General features: G+C 41.2%; 3 protein-coding genes and 1 pseudogene across 4 annotated transcripts in view; 3 read left to right on the forward strand and 1 right to left on the reverse strand.

The window, feature by feature from the left end:
• LOC145465107 (uncharacterized) lies at window positions 1-12,993 on the forward strand (annotated as a pseudogene). Its single transcript, XR_014041517.1, has 3 exons — window positions 1-1,578; window positions 1,917-2,298; window positions 12,291-12,993. The product of XR_014041517.1 is annotated as an uncharacterized LOC145465107 (transcript).
• On the forward strand, window positions 4,080-6,417 carry LOC145465968 (uncharacterized). The gene has a single exon (XM_081449743.1). It carries the CDS (start codon window positions 4,228-4,230, stop codon window positions 6,049-6,051), a length of 1,824 nt encoding a protein of 607 aa, XP_081305869.1. The 5' UTR covers window positions 4,080-4,227; the 3' UTR covers window positions 6,052-6,417.
• LOC145465975 (uncharacterized) lies at window positions 6,417-9,083 on the reverse strand. Its single transcript, XM_081449750.1, has 2 exons — window positions 8,618-9,083; window positions 6,417-8,218 (listed from the first exon to the last, which is right to left on the reverse strand). The coding sequence occupies exons 1-2, from the start codon at window positions 8,916-8,918 to the stop codon at window positions 6,924-6,926; spliced, it is 1,596 nt and encodes a 531-aa protein (XP_081305876.1). The 5' UTR covers window positions 8,919-9,083; the 3' UTR covers window positions 6,417-6,923.
• The window catches only part of LOC145465994 (uncharacterized), a 17,851-nt gene continuing 12,718 nt past the window's right edge, over window positions 12,964-18,096 (forward strand). The window contains exon 1 of the mRNA XM_081449781.1: window positions 12,964-13,230. Coding sequence (XP_081305907.1) covers window positions 13,136-13,230 — 95 coding nt within the window. The 5' untranslated portion in view covers window positions 12,964-13,135. The remainder of the gene's footprint in view (window positions 13,231-18,096) is intronic.

Consider the following 18,096-nt stretch of genomic DNA (forward strand, 5'->3'; position numbering starts at 1 on the left):
TGCCCGCGGTGGAGAGGAGCGAACTCCACAACTTGGTCAGTGTCTAGCTGTAATGCGCAATGATATTTCATCATCTGCTGGAAATAATCAAGGTATCCGAGATCGATCACGCCAGATGTAAATTTGAAGTCTGCGTAGCAAGCGTTTCTCTACAAATTAATTAGAGTTTCCGCATTTTGGACACGTAAATATTTTGGCGTAATTTTTTTGCTCTTAAAAGCTGAAAAGTTTGCTACGCAGACTAGGTAATTCAGTTTTTTAAAAACGATACAATACAATACTTCCGAGTGGGTGACAACTGGAACATTGAACCTTGGGTCAGCACCCCGTCCTGATTCAACCTGGGTGCGTTTCAATTTCTCTCAGTTTCGACAGTACACTCACAAGATACTCCGCTCTTTTCCCGGCTAAATAAATATCCTCAGGAACGTCCACACATATACCGGTTGTGGCTCTTCCTTTTAGGACCACAGGTCTGATAAACTCCATTCTCTCTTTGCTATATCTCTTTCCTTGCACCTTTAGAAAGTTTAAAAACTGGCTATAAAGGGGATAATTTTCTGCTGGTGAAGTCGTCTCCTTAACGACACATGAATGCCAGTTAATTCCGGCCAGAGGTCTACTAAGTGCAGTTAGTTGGGGAAGAAATTCACTCGCTCGGTCTGTCGGTCGGTCGGTCGGTCGTTCAGTCAGCCAGTCAGTCCGGCAGTCAGTCAGTCAGTCAGTCGGTCGGTCGGTCGGTCGGTCAGTCAGTCAGTACGGCAGTCAGTGAGTCGGTGAGTCAGTGAGTCAGTGAGTCAGTGAGTCAGTGAATCAGTGAGTCAGTGAGTCAGTCAGTGAGTCAGTCAGTGAGTTAGTGAGTCAGTGAGTCAGTGAGTCAGTGAGTCAGTGAGTCAGTGGGTCGTAAACTGTTTTTAATATAAAACTCTGTTTAAGGTCTTCAGGAGTAGTAATCGAATGTTTTTAGTTTGAGAGCGACCAGTGGATGTTATCGAAAATGAAACGCGTCATTTTCCCTTGAATGAGTGCTGAATTAATAAAAATCTTAGTTGAAGACTCTAGCCGGTTAAATCATGAGTTTCCAGAACCACCTTTTTCTCGTGCCAATTAGACCCCGCTGGCTAAGAGGAACAGGCGGCTCTCGGGACAAGAGTGAGTCGGAGCATGGTAAGGGTTAACAGTGCTCTGCAAGGTCGCTCGCTCTGTAACTGATGGTGATGTATTGAAAGGGCGTGGCTTTGCATCTGAATTCAATATTTCTGTCCACCAAAAAGACAACTGATCTAACTTTCCTTCAACTCTGGATTTTAGGTCCCTCGTCAGGATTAATGAACCCAGCCCCTGCACCTTCACACGCGGCGGGACAGCACCGTGGGGCTCAGGCCCTCTCATCCGGCCGGGTCCAACATGATCCTTCTGTCGGTCCAGCGCCCGTGCGATATGTCAACTTTTTGGCTTGCGGGGGCTACACCGTGGAAATAATAGGCGGGAAACATTTCAAGACCCCTGAAGGAGAGTTTGTGGAATTGAAGAGCGGAACGCAGTACAAGATACATGTTAAAAACACTCATGCCTACGGTAAGAAGTGAATCCAGTAAGTCAATACTGCATCCATCTTTTCATAAAAATTGAATCAAAACCAGTGTGCGAGACACTCGTTTCATTAGAAAGTGTAAAATAAAAGAATGTTTCAAATGCGCACTATACAGCTTTGACTGATGACAAAGTTGTGAAGGAATATAAATCAGACTCAGTAGGTGTTTGCTTGTATGTCTTGGCCAAGATGTTTTCTTCTGCTTAGCGAAGTTATTTGAAAGAAGGGGTGGGAGGAATCCGTTATCGAGGGTTCGACTTTACCAAAATTTTCGGCTTACCGCTATTGTAGAACACGCATATGATTCCTTCTCCTCGTTTAGGTTGCCATTTGGATATATCCATTGATGGTTATGATGTAGGAGGGTGGACTGTTGATAGAGAGCAATAGTTATCGATAGAGAGACCTTTTAAAGAGGCCAAGAAATTCACCTTCTATCGCGTTAAAACGGCGCCAAGAGAAGCAGGCATCGAGTCGGGCCGTTCCGAAAATGGTGTTGTGAAGTGCGTGTTCACACCAGAAGCGTTCCTGAATATACCAGTTGTTATTTCTTATTCGCCGCAGCCATTGGATATGAATATGCCTCCATCCGCGACAGTTGGTGACCTAAAACGTGAAGTACAAACCAAGTTGAATCAAGGACTCGACCCGGATCAAGTTCTTGTTCTAGACAACCAGGTGCTATCAAATTTCACGCGTCTAAGGTCAGTGAATGTGGTTGGACATTGACATTTGTAAAAACCTTAAAGCTATAAAACAGTCGTTCTTTTTCGCGTGCAAGAGAGTCTATGAATGCGTGCTGTGAGATCTGGGAGAAGCGCGAAAATTATCTCTCTTTCTTCTCTTTCGTACTCGCTGGACTCGCAAGTCCTGCGACTATCACTTCCCCGCATCACCACTTAGCACCTCACGTTCGAGAGGAGAAAGAAGGTGCTTTGGTTTCTAGACAGCCTACATTCTGTAATGATATCTCGCGGTACGAATTTTAATGATTAATTAGTAATTGCACGATAGATCTGTAGCGCATTTGGCATCTGCACTGACGCCTCTTTTGGCCAAAGCTAAATGGACGGCTCTCACTAGCAAATAGTATGATCCTAGAGAGAGGACCAATGTTGGCCAAATGTAGAATGATCAACAAGGAAATTGAATATGAAACAGGGGTGCCGTAGTTTCAAATACAACCTCGCTGCTAAAACTGCTTTAAGAGTGACTTCCTGTAAATACTACGGATAGGTGTGCAAAATGCAAAAATCGAATTCCCTCAAAATTTTTCACAAGAAAGCCCTCTGGAAACTATTTAGGAAAATACAACTTTTAGTTCGTTTGGATTTATATTTTTCAAGTAAAGCGATTTTTTAATTTTCACCCTTGGAGAAGCCCACGAACCACTGAAAAATGTGCATCGTATTTGCGACTCGTGTAAGAAAACTAAAACAATTATCAAATCTATTTCGATATTACACAATTCAATGACCCTTCCTTTACAAAGTACAGTTATTAGAATTGGAAAAGATTCAAACCTGATTTTTTAAAAAAAAATTCAAATTTACCCTCCTAAACAGCATTATCAGAAAGCTCGATTTTGGCAAATTTCAACAGCAAAACTCCCTACCTGGTACATGGATTCCGCTGTGAAGATGGTATTCTATAGAAAGAGCAAGGCTTCCTCTATCGTTCTGTGAAATAAAATTTTGGGGCAACTCAAACTACGAATTTAGACGACCGAAAATATTTACGGTACTCGCTTGAAGTTTATGACCTTTGAACTTACAGTTGTCTTCATGAATACAAGAGATAACCTAAACAACAGTTGGAATTTTAGCCTGAATGCGACCCTTTCTCCCATTTAAATGATTTATAGTTATTTTTTATCTTCTGTGGGTAATTTTTTTTATTTTACGCGGAAAAGGAGTTCTAACTTGTTTATGAGTACGTGCGTATTTGTTTACTGAAGCGGAAATTTGTGGATATTAAATTTATTCCATCTAAGTTCTATTTCGTGTGCTGCAAGGCGTTTCGTGTTCTCATTAAAACAAAATGGTATTGCCTAGTAGAAGGCTTTCTTCTCAGATTTTAAGACAATATATAGTTTTTGACTAACCGTCTACATGCATGGCTTGATTTACTCAGCAGCGTTACACCGGGTGTGATGGCGCTAAGATGGCGTGACGATAATTGACAAATCGCTTTTTGCAAATCGAATTCATCAAAATATATTTATTATATCTTTTGACATCATAATGCTTCGAGACTACTTGATAAAGACTCTTGTGAAATAAGTCTACAAAATTTTGTAACTCTCATTACGGTGAAATGAAGAACCTGGATCTACTATTTTTTATGCCGCGGTCGTGTGATCCTCGAGTGTGCATCACATGACAATAACAACTAAAAAATGGCTACCTGCAGTTATTCTCAAATCGTCTGTGGCATGTGCGTCACGGGCGGTCCTAGGGTTTCGAATCCCGCACATATTCAATAGCCCTTTTTACAGTTCCCGGCGCCATCTTGGAATAGCAACCGCGCAAACACCACATCGAGGCTAACGTTGACCCGGGAAACACAAACAAAGAGAAATCACAGCTGTTTTGCTCGCGCGTTCCTCTCTGTAGCTATTTTCTTCGATCAAAATGGTCATAAAGTACAAAGACAAGGAAATTACGACCCTTGAGGATATACAGAAACTCTCAGTGAAAGATCTGAGGGATATTTTGAAGAGTAATTCGGAAAGAGCCGGCGGAATAAAGGCGGACTTGGTGCTGAAAGTGTACGCTTTGCTTATGCGGAACGTAACAACGCCGGCTGATAACGCCCAGGAAAGTGTGGAAATCACTGGCGACTTCAAATACGACGAAATCCTAAGACAAATCTCCGCTCTTGGATGGTCTACTGACTTGCGTCAGCTTCCAGAACTGAACTTTATTCAGCTGGACGATTACCTTGTCGTGTCTACACGCAAGTACCGCCACATTGTGCTAAAAGGCACAAACTACAAGAAGCTGAAAAGTTACCAATTTTTCTTCGAAGGCAACGTAAAACGGCTGGAAAGCAAAGCTTATCAAGGCAAGACCTATGTTAAGGCCAGCGTTCTTCCTTCAATGAAGAAGAATTCGTATAGAGTTTTAGTGGAGTTCTCACCTCAGTGTGACATTTTGCGAGCAGCGTGCACGTGTCCGGCTGGACTTGGCAGACTCGGCAAAGGCAAATGCAACCACGTAGGAGGCGTACTGTTTGCTATCGAAGACTTCACAAGGAGAGGATTGCAAAAACACGCTGAACCATTGTCGTGCACGTCACGGCTGTCTGTATGGGTTGTGCCACGCAACCAAGGTGTCGCAGCAAAGCCACTAGACCAGGTCTTGATTAGAAAGATACGATTCGGCAAGAAAAACATTCGTCTGCAACCCAAGATCATAAACTTTGACCCAAGAGCGCCAAATCAGCGAACAATAGAGGAAGAGAGTTTCAAAACCTTCAGTGAAAGTCTTCAGAATTGTCTCCCTGCTAGCTCATTCTTCTTGTTTCACGACATCAAGTCAAACTGTCTAGAGGCGTCTGACCCCGAAGAGCAAGAGGAGGAGCCAGAGGGTGTGCCCTTTACAGATAGTTATGATATAGCTACCAAGCACTTTAAATCTATGGTCGATGAACACATCTCTAACTTAACTATCACCCAGGAAGAGATCCAGGAAACAGAAAGATTGACACGTGGACAAAACCAAAACAATCTTTGGTTTGAAAAAAGGAAAACTCTCTTGACAGCCTCAAATTTTGGAAAAGCTGCCAAGACTAAAGTGGAACCCTCAAATAAAGTAAAATCAATTCTCTATTCAAACTTCACAACAGATGCTGTTCAATATGGCATTGAAAGTGAACCAAAGGCAGTGAACTTATATATTAGGGAAATGCGAACAGCCGGGATTGATGTCACAGTGGAGGAAGTTGGGCTACTGGTGTCTAAGGACAAACCATACCTAGGAGCCAGCATAGACAGAATTGTCACCTTCACGCACACACAGGAAAAATGGGGAATGGAAATTAAATCCCCCTTAAGCAAAGCTGGCATGACTATTGAAGAGGCATGCAAAAATAAAACCTTTTTTCTGGAGAAACTTTCTGATGGAACTGTAAGGCTTAAAAGAAATCATGACTACTATATTCAAATTCAAGGGCAGCTCTACTGTTCCAACTTGGATCTGAAAGGTATTATTCTCACAGTGTACTTTGGAGAGGACAGGCCACTCTTTCTGGAGAAGATCTGCTTAGCCAATACTTGGTCCAGTGACTTTCTGCCCAAGATTGACTTCTTCTACAGAAGGGCACTTTACCCTGAGCTTCTTACCAAACGAGTACAACGGGGAAAGATTCTCTACCTGCATGGTGGCTGGCTGGCCTATGGCCAATATCACTGCACAAGGGCTGGCTTGAAAATGAAATTTCAGAGACAAGCATAAGCTAAAGTTTGATGTATTACTGGGCAGTAAATTTATTAATTTATTACTACCATCATTACTATTTCATTTATGTTAAAATGAAAAGTCAATGTTACCCAAAAATTCACTTATGATGTAAATACATGGCAGTGCAGGGATGAATTTGCACTTGCACAGTCTCTCTGTTATTCTCTATCTGTATTTTCACAGAATACAGTTGAATTAAGTTGAAAGTAGGATTATTTTGAATTTCCCATGGTGGGTGACATCAGGTTATAATTATTGATTTTTTTGGCTTTTCTGCATGAATACACCCATTTATTAATACTCACTCCCTATACATTCTCCCAAGGAGTACATGTACCTGGGCAAGAAGGGCAGGGGGGGGGGGGGGTTACAAAGACAAAAAAGAAAGAAATGTATGAAGCATAATTAACATTTCAAGAGGGGTGGGGGTGCTGATGTTTTTCTTGGAACTACAATTAAATTTTAGACAATTAGATTATATTACAATTAGATTATTATTATTATTATTATTATTATTATTATTATTAAGTAAGAACTACATGTTGTAATTTGTTATTAGGTGATGATTTGGCAGTGTGTTCAAATAAATATTAACCTTCTATTCATCCACTGTACACTGCCACAACATTGAATTGATGCTTACCATCCTTCTTAAATTCTGCTTTGATTAATAATGGTAAAAGGACTTTGTGTAAGCCAATTCTGTCTGTAATCATACTGATACCTGTGATTTAAACAAAGTTAATCAGACTTTTGCTATGCTACTGTCTGTATGATTACAGACAAAACTGGACTTCACGTAGACAATTACCATTATTAGCCAAAGCTATAACAAAATTCTTCAATCTGGATAGTCACAATACAAACTAGGAATTTGGTTTGGCAGGTTGTAGTAAAGGAGGAAGAAAGTTTGTTAACAGCCCACATACTGTTGCAATCTGTGTTGCATATGGGCTTAATGTGTTTGGGAGGTTACCGTCTAAAATATGGTAAGTTTTAATTCTACCAATTGCCCGCTCCACATGTATTCGCACAGAGGCAATGTTCATAGTTTCTTCTGTCTCAGCTGCAGTCATTTGATCCCGTCCTCCTAAAAATGGTGGCATATTGACGGTGACACCATCAGGCACAATGTCCTTTATGTCAAAACCACGGTCAACCATAACATTGTCACCACTATCTAATAAATCAAGCACTCCACTTTCACGGGTAATTTGTTTATCGGATACACGTCCACCCCAGAGGTCAGAAAGAAACGTGACTTGGCCATTTGGCGTAACTCCAACAAGAAGCTTCCAAGTATTATGGTGTTTATAATGGGACCAAGTTTCAGACTGTGCGATCATTGCAGACGGCCGCTGAATAAAAATCTCGGTACAGTCCAAAATGATTCTGGTTGTAGAAAATTCTGCAAACTCTGCTGGCATGTTTTTGCGTACCAACTCTTGGGTAGGGAAAGGGAAAATACTCTGAAGCTCAAAGTACAACAGATTTATCCAGGTAATGCAAATCCTTGAAACAAGGCTGATGCTTATACCAAATCTGTCAGCCAGATCCTGAACAAATAGGCCAGCCTTCAGTCGCATTAATACCAACAGAAATTCATCGAGAAATGTTAATTTCCTGGAGGGTCCAGGCTTTTTCCGATTTTCATCTTCTTGATAAGGCTGACTCTCTTTCACAAACTGCTCTCCTTTCCAGTACTGCATCTTCCCCAGTTTTGGCTCAATAAACTTATAGAAATTGATCAGTGCCTGATATGATGGAAAGTCAGTGTAAAATAAAATCGCTGAATCATCATCCTTTATTTTGTCTAGGGAAAATTGCCGCCCTAGCAAAAGCTCATTTTCATTTTTCACTTTGGTCAACTCTTCTTCACAATCACCTAGCTTTAGTTCCAATAATGTAATCTTCTGTTGCAGCTCTGTAATAATATCAACATCAGGAGATCCTGCTGATTCCAGATTATCTGTACATGAGGTTGAACCTTGTTCAGTGGCAGCTGAAACTGTTTCAAGTGGTACATGCATATTGAGTGACCCTTCCATGGAATCTGACACATCCATTTCCTCTGTAGAAACAGTTCTGCTTTGCATTCGTTTAGCAGGAGCTTTTCGTGAAGTTTTCTTTGAAGTCCATTCAAACTGGGATGGCTCGGCACCTTAAAATAAAAATGAAGGTTATCATCAAAAATAAAAACCTGTAAAAATAATGGCAATATAAATGATACAGTGCCGATGAACTCAGTGAAAGGATAATTTCAATTATGAATAATATCAACTATAATAATTGGCTTCAGTTTATTTACAGAACACATTCATACATTGAAGGTACAACAAACAGCCCAGTTTATATTCACTGCTATACAATACTGTAACTTTAAAACTATAATATTTCAGGATCTTTCATGTGAACAGTAAACATCATTATTCAAAAGCTTTACAGTCTTCTCGTCAAATTGAACTTTGCAAAGACAAGTACGAATGAAAAAATTAAGCCAAATGTAGGAGTAATGAAATATGATATTTTGTTATGGGCTTGCATGTATTTTATTACAAACCTGTCTTTAAGTAACAGCGGCCTCCCAGTTTTCGTAAAATGTCTTCTTGTCGAAAATGTTCTGAGCAAACTACAGTCGCACCAGTCACCTTAAACCCGTCCTTTCCATGCTGCCTCTTTATAAGGTTGCACCATCGATTTCTGCGCTTGGGGTCAGTTGGAAACTGGAAGAAATGATGACCTGCGAATAGGCCTCTGTCATCATAATAGCTGTTGTTGCAGCCAAACACAGCGCAATGTTTTCCTCTTTTCTTCTTCGAAGTCGACGGAGGAGTATCTAGGTTATTATTTCCGTTGTTCATTATCCAAAAAACTTCGAACACACGCGAACGAAAGCGAATAAAAGCGAAGAAAGGCGTCGTTTCCTGTACAAATTACACCAAATGCAACATACGACTCAACGTTAGCCTCGATGTGGTGTTTGCGCGGTTGCTATTCCAAGATGGCGCCGGGAACTGTGAAAAGGGCTATTTGTTAAAATTGGATAATGTGGCAAAGATATTCGAGGTGTGTTCAGAAACGGCGGAGGTCTGGGTATCTGTACTTGTTTCTAACGGATATCCCTCCTCGTTTGTACAGAAGATCACAAAGGCACGAACAACCCCAAGAAGAGAGCCCGACGCGGAATTTAAATCCACCGCCGTTTTACCTTATGTCCAAGGAGTTTCGGAGTCTCTCCGCCGCTGCCTAGAACAACAAGGCATTCGCACCGTCTTCAAGTCCGACACGACACTTCGGTCACACTCAGTGCGACCCAAGGACACCGTCAACCCGGCTAAACAAGATGGTGTTGTCTACAGGATTCCCTGTGAGTGTGGCAAAGTCTACATCGGGGAAACAGGGAGATCTATGCAGGAGAGGATCAAAGAACCCGACAGGGATATACGACTCGTCCGTACCCAGACCTCCGCCGTTTCGGAACACACCTACGAGACCGGCCACTATACTATCTGGAATGAGGTCAAGTTTATTGATCGAGATCCTTACTGGTACACACGTAGGGTCAAGGAAGCTATTCACATAAGACTTCACCCTAATAACATCAACAGGGATAGTGGAATTGAAATTCCTGAAGCATGGATGCCTACGATCGAAAAACACAACAACAGGATAGGAGAACAGTACAACAGCGGACCACTGAGGGAACAGCTACTCGTCGGAACAATGGAACAATAGGAGGATCGAAATGCACCAATCACAGCCGACCTTTGTGATATAAATGATACCGTGCAATCAGTCGACCTTATCGCCTGAAGACGTCGCGATCTACATCTCAAGTGACTACATCGTGAGACAAACGATAATACACTTTATTATGAGAGCCTACAGGCAACAAAATTTGCGTCTGAGGGTGGAGTCTTCTCGACTGAACCAGATTTATCCCACGATCCCCTTTCTGGTTCTTCTCATGTTGTATCCATTGCTCTGGACAGGAACAGTTCTTTTTGTTGCTACGCCACCTTATCCCCCATACGTCCTGATGACGAGGGCATACTGTTGTGCTAAAAATACCTTCATCCACGCCAAAACAACCTTGGAAACAAAATGTGTGATGTGCGTTTACTGGAAGTTTAGTTTAAAGGTAACGGTTACGAAGAACCGTGCGACAGCAACGTAACCCCGGGGATGTAAGCCCTCAGATAACATTGAGAAAGGCATCACAGATAATGTCATGCAGTATTATAGGACTCCGCTTTCTTACGCAATTTAAATGATACGTGAGAATGTTTCGGCGACAGAAGAAAGCAGAGGAGCCATCCGCGGTTTTGTTCAGTGAATGGGATTCAATGCTGGTAGGTGCCTTTACACCTTATTTAACAAGCAAGAGGACAACAATGCGATAAGTCATCAGATTCGCGGATTTTCATAATAACAAGCGGGGTCTACAAATTATTATTATTTTTTCAGTCATCTCTGTAATTCCCTTATATGTTACTACCTTAAAGTTTCTCTTGACTTTTCTCTTGTAGTGAGGCAAGCCGACAAGTATTCCCCCCCTGCCCCACCTTTAATTTCTAGTCCCTCTTCTCCACGTGGTTAGTAATTGGGATCATTTTCGTGGGAGAAAATTGTAAATAGCCGGGCCGCAATATAACTCAAGAGACTATTACGCTTTTGCACGGTCAGCTACATTGAAAAGTGCCATTAGATCTTGATTTCGCGTATCATGAAATCACGCCTTATCGGGCCTCATAGTGATTGTCTGTTACCGTAGCACTCAGTATTTTCTCGATAATCTTCAGCAATATATTCGATCTAAAGAGAAAATTGAATTACGAGTACACTGACCTGCTCTAGCCAACAGTAGCCTTGCTTCGTCCAGAGAAGAATCGCTCACATCAGTAGCCTTCAAATCACCTTGAATGTCTTTGTCACATTTTCGAATTAAAACACATTGAACATGTACGGGATTCGTAACTCTAGGACCGCACGTGCCCCCAAAGATTTGAGAATAACTACAGGTGGCCATTTCTTAGTTGTTATTGTCATGTGATACCACACTCGAGGATCACACGACCGTGGCATAAAAATAGTAGATCCAGGTTTTTTATTTCACAGCAATGAGAGTTTCAAAATTTGCAGACTTATTTCACAAGAGTCTTTATCAAGTAGTCTCAAAGAAAGATATCATATACACATATTTTTTGATGAATTCGATTCGCGAAAAGCGATTTGTCAATTATCGTCACGCCATCTCACCACTATCACACCCGGTGTAACGCTGCTGAGTAAATCAAGCCATGCATGTGGACGGTAGGTCAAAAACTATATATTGTTTTAAAATCTGAGAAGAAAGCCTTCTACTTGGCAATACCATTTTGTTTAAATGAGAACACGAAACGCCTTGCAGCACACGAAATAGACCTTAGATGGAATAAATTTAATATCCACAAATTTCCGCTTCAGTAAACAAATACGCACGTACTCATAAACAAGTTAGAACTCCTTTTCCGCGTAAAATAAAAAAAATTACCCACAGAAGATAAAAAATAACTATAAATCATTTAAATGGGAGAAAGGGTCGCATTCAGGCTAAAATTCCAACTGTTGTTTAGGTTATCTCTTGTATTCATGAAGACAACTGTAAGTTCAAAGGTCATAAACTTCAAGCGAGTACCGTAAATATTTTCGGTCGTCTAAATTCGTAGTTTGAGTTGCCCCAAAATTTATTTCACAGAACGATAGAGGAAGCCTTGCTCTTTCTATAGAATACCATCTTCACAGCGGAATCCATGTACCAGGTAGGGAGTTTTGCTGTTGAAATTTGCCAAAATCGAGCTTTCTGATAATGCTGTTTAGGAGGGTAAATTTGGAAATTTTTTAAAAATTCAAGTTTGAATCTTTTATCAATTCTAATAATTGTACTTTGTAAAGGAAGGGTCATCGAATTGTGTAATATCGAAATAGATTTGATAATTGTTTTAGTTTCCTTACACGAGTCGCAAATACGATGCACATTTTTCAGTGGTTCGTGGGCTTCTCCAAGGGTGAAAATTAAAAAATCGCTTTACTTGAAAAATATAAATCCAAACGAACTAAAAGTTGTATTTTCCTAAATAGTTTCCAGAGGGCTTTCTTGTGAAAAATTTTGAGGGAATTCGATTTTTGCATTTTGCACACCTATCCGTAGTATTTTCGGGAAGTCACTCTTAAATTCTGTTTCTTTTGGACAGAAATTTGCTTGAACAAGCTTCGGGAAATCTGAGATTACTTGATGCGGAAATGCAGATTACAGTCAAGACATCCTCACGTAAAACCTTTTCTGTGAAGTTACATCCGGGCAAGGCAAAGGTCCATGATCTAATGGAACAGATAGAAAGAGAGCTCGGTGTCCCCTCTGGGGACCAAAACCTCTACCTTGGAAGTGCCCTCCTTTCAGATGCACCATGGAAAGGCCTTCCTCGAAAACTCATTTGCAATCCACAGCCGACTGTAGATGTTAAGGTTCCAGAGTATATTGACATCACAGTAGAAGATCAAAATGGCGATTCACATACCGTGAAGATAGATAAAGAAAAAAGCCTGACAGCGCTCATGGAAGAAATACCTTTATGTAGCTCCCTGCAAGAAAACGAAGAAGCCATATTCTTCTTCAATGGAAAGCCACTGCGTCCTTCCAAAGATGAAGGAACCTTAACAAGCCATGGTCTCTGCTCTGGATCAAAGCTGGAGTTGAAAGTGAATGTTGCCTTTCTTGAGATATTTGTCGACGTTTGGTTTTCGAACTACGCAATCGGTCTCAGATGCAGTCCTGAAGAAACATTCAAGGATTTGGTGAAAAAGGTTGAAATGGAGGGCAGAAACAGAAATCTGGAGAAAGTTACATTTGCAATGGACGGGGGCCGTCTGCAAGGTAGACTGTTTATTAAGTGTTAGTAACAATAAAGTAACTTCAACGTTAGGTGACTGATAGCTGTCAATCAAACTTATTTCGATTTTGAAAACTTGTTTGTTCTAACTTCACGTTTTGTTTTGTGATAAATTAGATTACGGAGTTAAGCATCGCTCTCAACTTGAGATGAGATTGGTCAGACCTACCCCCGAGGTTAATACTGGTGGTGATTTTAAAATTCCTCTTGAAGCCGACGTCTCAGAGTCTGTAAAGGAGTTTGGGTAAGTCAATCTATTTAAGGCTGTAGTTTATTTTGCTTCACGCCTCACTGACATATCAATACCAAACTCTCACTATCTGGAGGGTGTCAATGGGGTATACGTATAGCCATAGACAGTGAACGGGTGTCTGGAAAACCCGAATAGCGAATAACGAATAGTCGCGAATAGCAAATAGCGTATAACCCCGAATAGTGCGAATAGTCTCGAATAGTGCGAATAGTGGCGAACAGTCGCGAAAAGTGGCAAATAGTGACGAACAGTCGTCAATAGTCACCGCTTTAGATCTAATATCCAGCGTTAATTAATTATCCAAATAAGCAACAGAATTTCAGTGAATTTATTACCTTTTCTTCTCCGGACTCAGGCTAGTAAGCTGTCCATCGCCGACATTAAGAAAACAGAAAACACAAGGATAACCTAATAAAGACGTATTTACCCTTTTGCAGCGGTTAAAACAGAAGAAATTACGTTTAGAAACACCTTTTGTCCTGATAAGCGTCTGTGCTTTTTAGCGGGAAAATCCCATCCTAAGTTGCTTCGAGGTTGACTGCGAGATATTGGGTGCCCTATTTGCTACTATTTTCCACTATTTGCCACTGTTTGCCACTATTCGAGACTGTTCGCCACTATTCGCACTATTCGTACTATTCGCTATTCGCTATTCGGAATCATTCGCTGTTCGCTATTCGCGACTATTCGCTATTCGCTATTCGCTATTCGCTACTCGGGTTTTCCAGACACCCAGAGTAAACAGCTGAGAATAAGCCATTTAGTCAGTAAACTGTTCGAAACAATGTTAGTCAGTAAACAGTAAAAACGGAGATTAGTCTGGCAGTTAATTTGTATGATTTTACGATTTTTATGAGTTTTGGATGACCTTCGTTTTCAAAATAAGTCATGATTGAAACAAAATTAGCTCATTTTAAATTATTGAAAGTGACGTGATTTGGAGGCGCGGTGGCCTCATGCTTAGTGTGCTCGCTGACTCCGGATTGCGTGTGTTGTGTTCTTGAGCAAGACACTTCACTCTCACAGCGCCTCTCTCCGCCCAGGTCTACAAATGAGTACCGGCGACTTTAATGCTGGGGGTTCGAGTGCTAGGGTCCTGCGATAGACTAGCGTAGAAATACCCCTACTCGCTTCATGCTACAGAAATCGGGATAAGCTCCGGCCTGATGGGCCACGTAGCTCATATGCAGACTTTACCTTTCCTACCTATTACGCAGTTCGTGTTACGCTGTGGACTCCTATACGCGTCTTTTAAACCGTTATGATATCATTAATGTTTAGCAAAACGGCACACTGAACACTAAAAGTAAGCTTAATTTCTGTGATAATTTGTTCGTGTAGTCGACCTCGCTTGGCAAAACAATTTCGGCTCAAAGCAATTTACTCCAAGCTCCCTAGCTTTCTCATTTACACTCTATACGTGGCGTTTGGAATTATTGAAGCTGCATGCCTAAGTCACCCCGGAAATAAAGTCTTGAGCGAAATTGTTCGCGAGCTTCGCAGTGGAGCCCCGCAAATTAACGGTCACTAACGGGCCATGAAAATTTGGCCGTATTAACGGAGTGGCCGCCTGATTAACTGCAAGGTTGGTCTTAATTGAGTGACGTCTTAATTGATATACATGCATCACAATTACACTTCTAAACGACTGTTCTTTAATAAACATCCGGAACGCAGATATAGTTTATTCAAAAATTGAATCTTCAATCATTACGTACAATATTAACCATGGAAGGATGAACGAAACTGGTTTGAGTGGCCGTTTAAACGGAGTAAAATTATAAAGGATTATCCAGGTTTGAATTTCAGAATGTGACCTTTGGCCGTAGTAACGAGGCAGCCGCATTAACAGGGTTTTCGTATAAGAAAACTTATAGGTGTTTCGCCGGGACAAAAAAAGTGGCCGTAATAACAAGGTGACCGTATTAACGAGATGACCGTAAGCAGAGGTTTTACAGTAAAGCGCTTTGCAAAGAAGCGAAGAGAGAAGCCTGGAACTGGTAACTAAAACCGCAGCCAGACCACAGGCTCGGAGCATGTTACAAAATGAGAACCAATCAGGATCAAACTCCAATAGGATACACACCAGATGAAATATGACGGAATAAAGAGCTTTAGACGAGGTCAAAGTAAACTAGAACTTACATTTGTACCCTAAAAATGTTGTCATTTGTCGTGAAAAGTCAGCAACCTTTGGCCGAACCGCATACGCTAAAAAGTCGATCATCTTTTCTATGTTAGTCAGGTCATATTTTGTGGTTTATACGGTTACGATAGGAGAAAACCATCATTATACGCTAATCAGTTAATCCCATTGACACCCTCTATCTGGGGCGGATACAGGGATTTAGAGAAGAGGTTTCGAGATACGGACGTTCGAAAGCGGTCCCCTGTAGGGGGTGCGGGTCATCCTCCCCCCACCTGGCATTCTGAGGACAAGTCAGCATGTTATATTTCTCATTTTTTTTTAAATTTAGGTGGTTCGACCGAACCCCCCCCCCCCCCCCCGAACCCCCACCTAGATCCGCCTGAGCAGTATGGGCTTTTGAGGTTAAACTTCTCAAATACCGACACCGTTGGTACAAAGGGTGTGTTTTAATTTAATCAAGGTACCTTTCTCGTGTACAAAATTGGAATTGTTAGTGATCGGAAAATAACAATCCAGGATACTGAGAAGTCCGAAAAAGCTCTTTAAAGTGTCAAATAGTTCGTTCTGGGCTGAGCCCTTCTTCAGTATGTGGAATATCTTCAGCATACCGAGGAAGGGCTAAGCCTTAAACGTCTAAAGTAGACGAACTATTTGACACTTTAACTTTTCAGTCTTAGACCATTCGTGTTAGAGTCAAGCATCCTATGAGTTTTTCTTTGCTCATTTCTACTTAGGAGTCTTATCTCTGAAGAAGGTCAAGACAGCAAACTTGAAAACATCGGCCAATTTTTTGACTGAAAACATATGTCTTCTATGTCGTAGTCATGATAATTACTGCAACCAGGAGCCATAATCGGGGACGGAGACCGTAAGCGCGCGCCATTTCTAGTATTGGGCCTGTCCCTATGATATGGGACAATTTTTCTATTTTTAGAACAAATTGCGCCATCCCGTGCGGCACACGCGCGTACATGCTGCGAGGATTTTTGCGGATGTAGCGCGGGGAAATGGCGTCCGAAATTCTCCAAATGTTTGATGCTTTTGGCCCACAACTCAATACTTTCATGTCTGTTGGAATTTTGCTTCAGTGTTTTCGTCGTGAGCTGCTCCAGTTTGAGTGAAGTAAGACAGTGTCAAACTTAGTTATGTGCCATTTTAACTGCAGACAGTACTGTTTCGGCCTTCTGGGCCTCATCAGTGCAGTGCTGAAGACTGGGATGGAGGCTAAGCTTAAAAAGCCGCCCCAAATACTACACATGTGGTAGTATCTAAGCCATTACCAGAGTGCTCAAACTAGCGAGCTAGTGAGCATGCGCAATTGCAACAGTAACGACTCATCCCAGTAGAGTGCTCAAACTGGACATGAAAGCAGAGCTTTGTATGCCAGCGAGCTATATCTAACTGCAGACAGTACTGTTTCGGCCTTCTGGGCCTCATCAGTGCAGTGCTGAAGACTGGGATGGAGGCTAAGCTTAAAAAGCCGCCCCAAATACTACACATGTGGTAGTATCTAAGCCATTACCAGAGTGCTCAAACTAGCGAGCTAGTGAGCATGCGCAATTGCAACAGTAACGACTCATCCCAGTAGAGTGCTCAAACTGGACATGAAATATGTGCCATTTTATATCACTGACCAAGTTGTGTTCCTCAGCTTCTTTTACAAGGGCTCCAAATAACTCCACTGTAAGTTTCACATATGTAGAAGATTGACAGCTTTTCCAAAACACAGCAAAAAACTAGTTGGATATATTTGGATACAGCAGCGTTTCAGGACTTCAAAGTTTCCCTCCTCTTGCCACACGCTTGCGAAGATTTCGCCAGAGTCTATCTCGACCGAAGACTTAAAAAAAATTATAATAATTGCAAGTTTGAATTTCGCCTGAATTGTAAGCAACGCTTGATGTCTTACAAGACCCAATAAGTGACAATAAAGTTCATCTCTGTAGATGCTGCTCAGTTTTGTTTGAGTAAAAATCCAATAAATTGTCTGTTGTCCATGAATAAGAGCGACCGCCGGTGCGTGTTTTGTACAGTCAGTAAAACATGACAAATTGGACTTCCGCACTTTCGTTTGAAAACGTGCATCGAACTCATATAATATCTCTAGTTTTTAAATATGTTTAAGGTTGATAAATGTTTGAAAACATATTAAAAGCTTAGCTGAAAATATGTGAATACAGCAGAAATAATCGGCAAAGTTACGATGACGCTTTCTGTAATCAACTCGAATAACGATTTCGATTTGGTTGGTTGGGTTATCAAAACTCCTTGTCTATTTTATTTTCGCAGTGTAAAATTTCACTATGTTAAAGAAACACACCTGATATTAGCAGCCTTTTGGCGTTGCTGAAAATTGTTGCAGCATCTCAGCGCAAAACACAACGAAAGAAATTTTTGTCAAGATTTGTTGACAATTGAAAACACCTACCTCGGACTTGAAAGTGCATGCGCTGCACTATGCAAATGAGCTACTTGTACGCCTCAGACTTTCCTTTCAAAAACTTTTGCAAACTCGCCAAACAAACAGAAACAATAAGATTAAGCATTGTTTGGGAAACTCACAAATTAATTCGATACCAGAGTAAAAATTTTTCTTACATAACTTTTCTTCACAGAACAAACGCAAAATCTTACTCGTACAACTAGCGCGAGCACATATTATTCATTCACAGCGCGAAATTGAAGTCTTGTTTTCGACCCTGAAAAAC

Source organism: Orbicella franksi, chromosome 13, assembly GCF_964199315.1.
Source record: "Orbicella franksi chromosome 13, jaOrbFran1.1, whole genome shotgun sequence".
Taxonomy (NCBI): Eukaryota; Metazoa; Cnidaria; class Anthozoa; order Scleractinia; family Merulinidae; genus Orbicella; species Orbicella franksi.

What these genes read in the sequence shown, in the direction of transcription:
- LOC145465968 (XM_081449743.1), top strand. Translation starts at nt 4,228, where the DNA reads ATGGTCATAAAGTACAAAGACAAGGAAATTACGACCCTTGAGGATATA.
- LOC145465975 (XM_081449750.1), bottom strand. Translation starts at nt 8,918, where the DNA reads ATGAACAACGGAAATAATAACCTAGATACTCCTCCGTCGACTTCGAAG. An exon ending in CCGCTGTTACTTAAAGACAG is followed by an intron (nt 8,219 to 8,617) that starts GTTTGTAATAAA and finishes TTTTATTTTAAG; the next exon opens with GTGCCGAGCCATCCCAGTTT.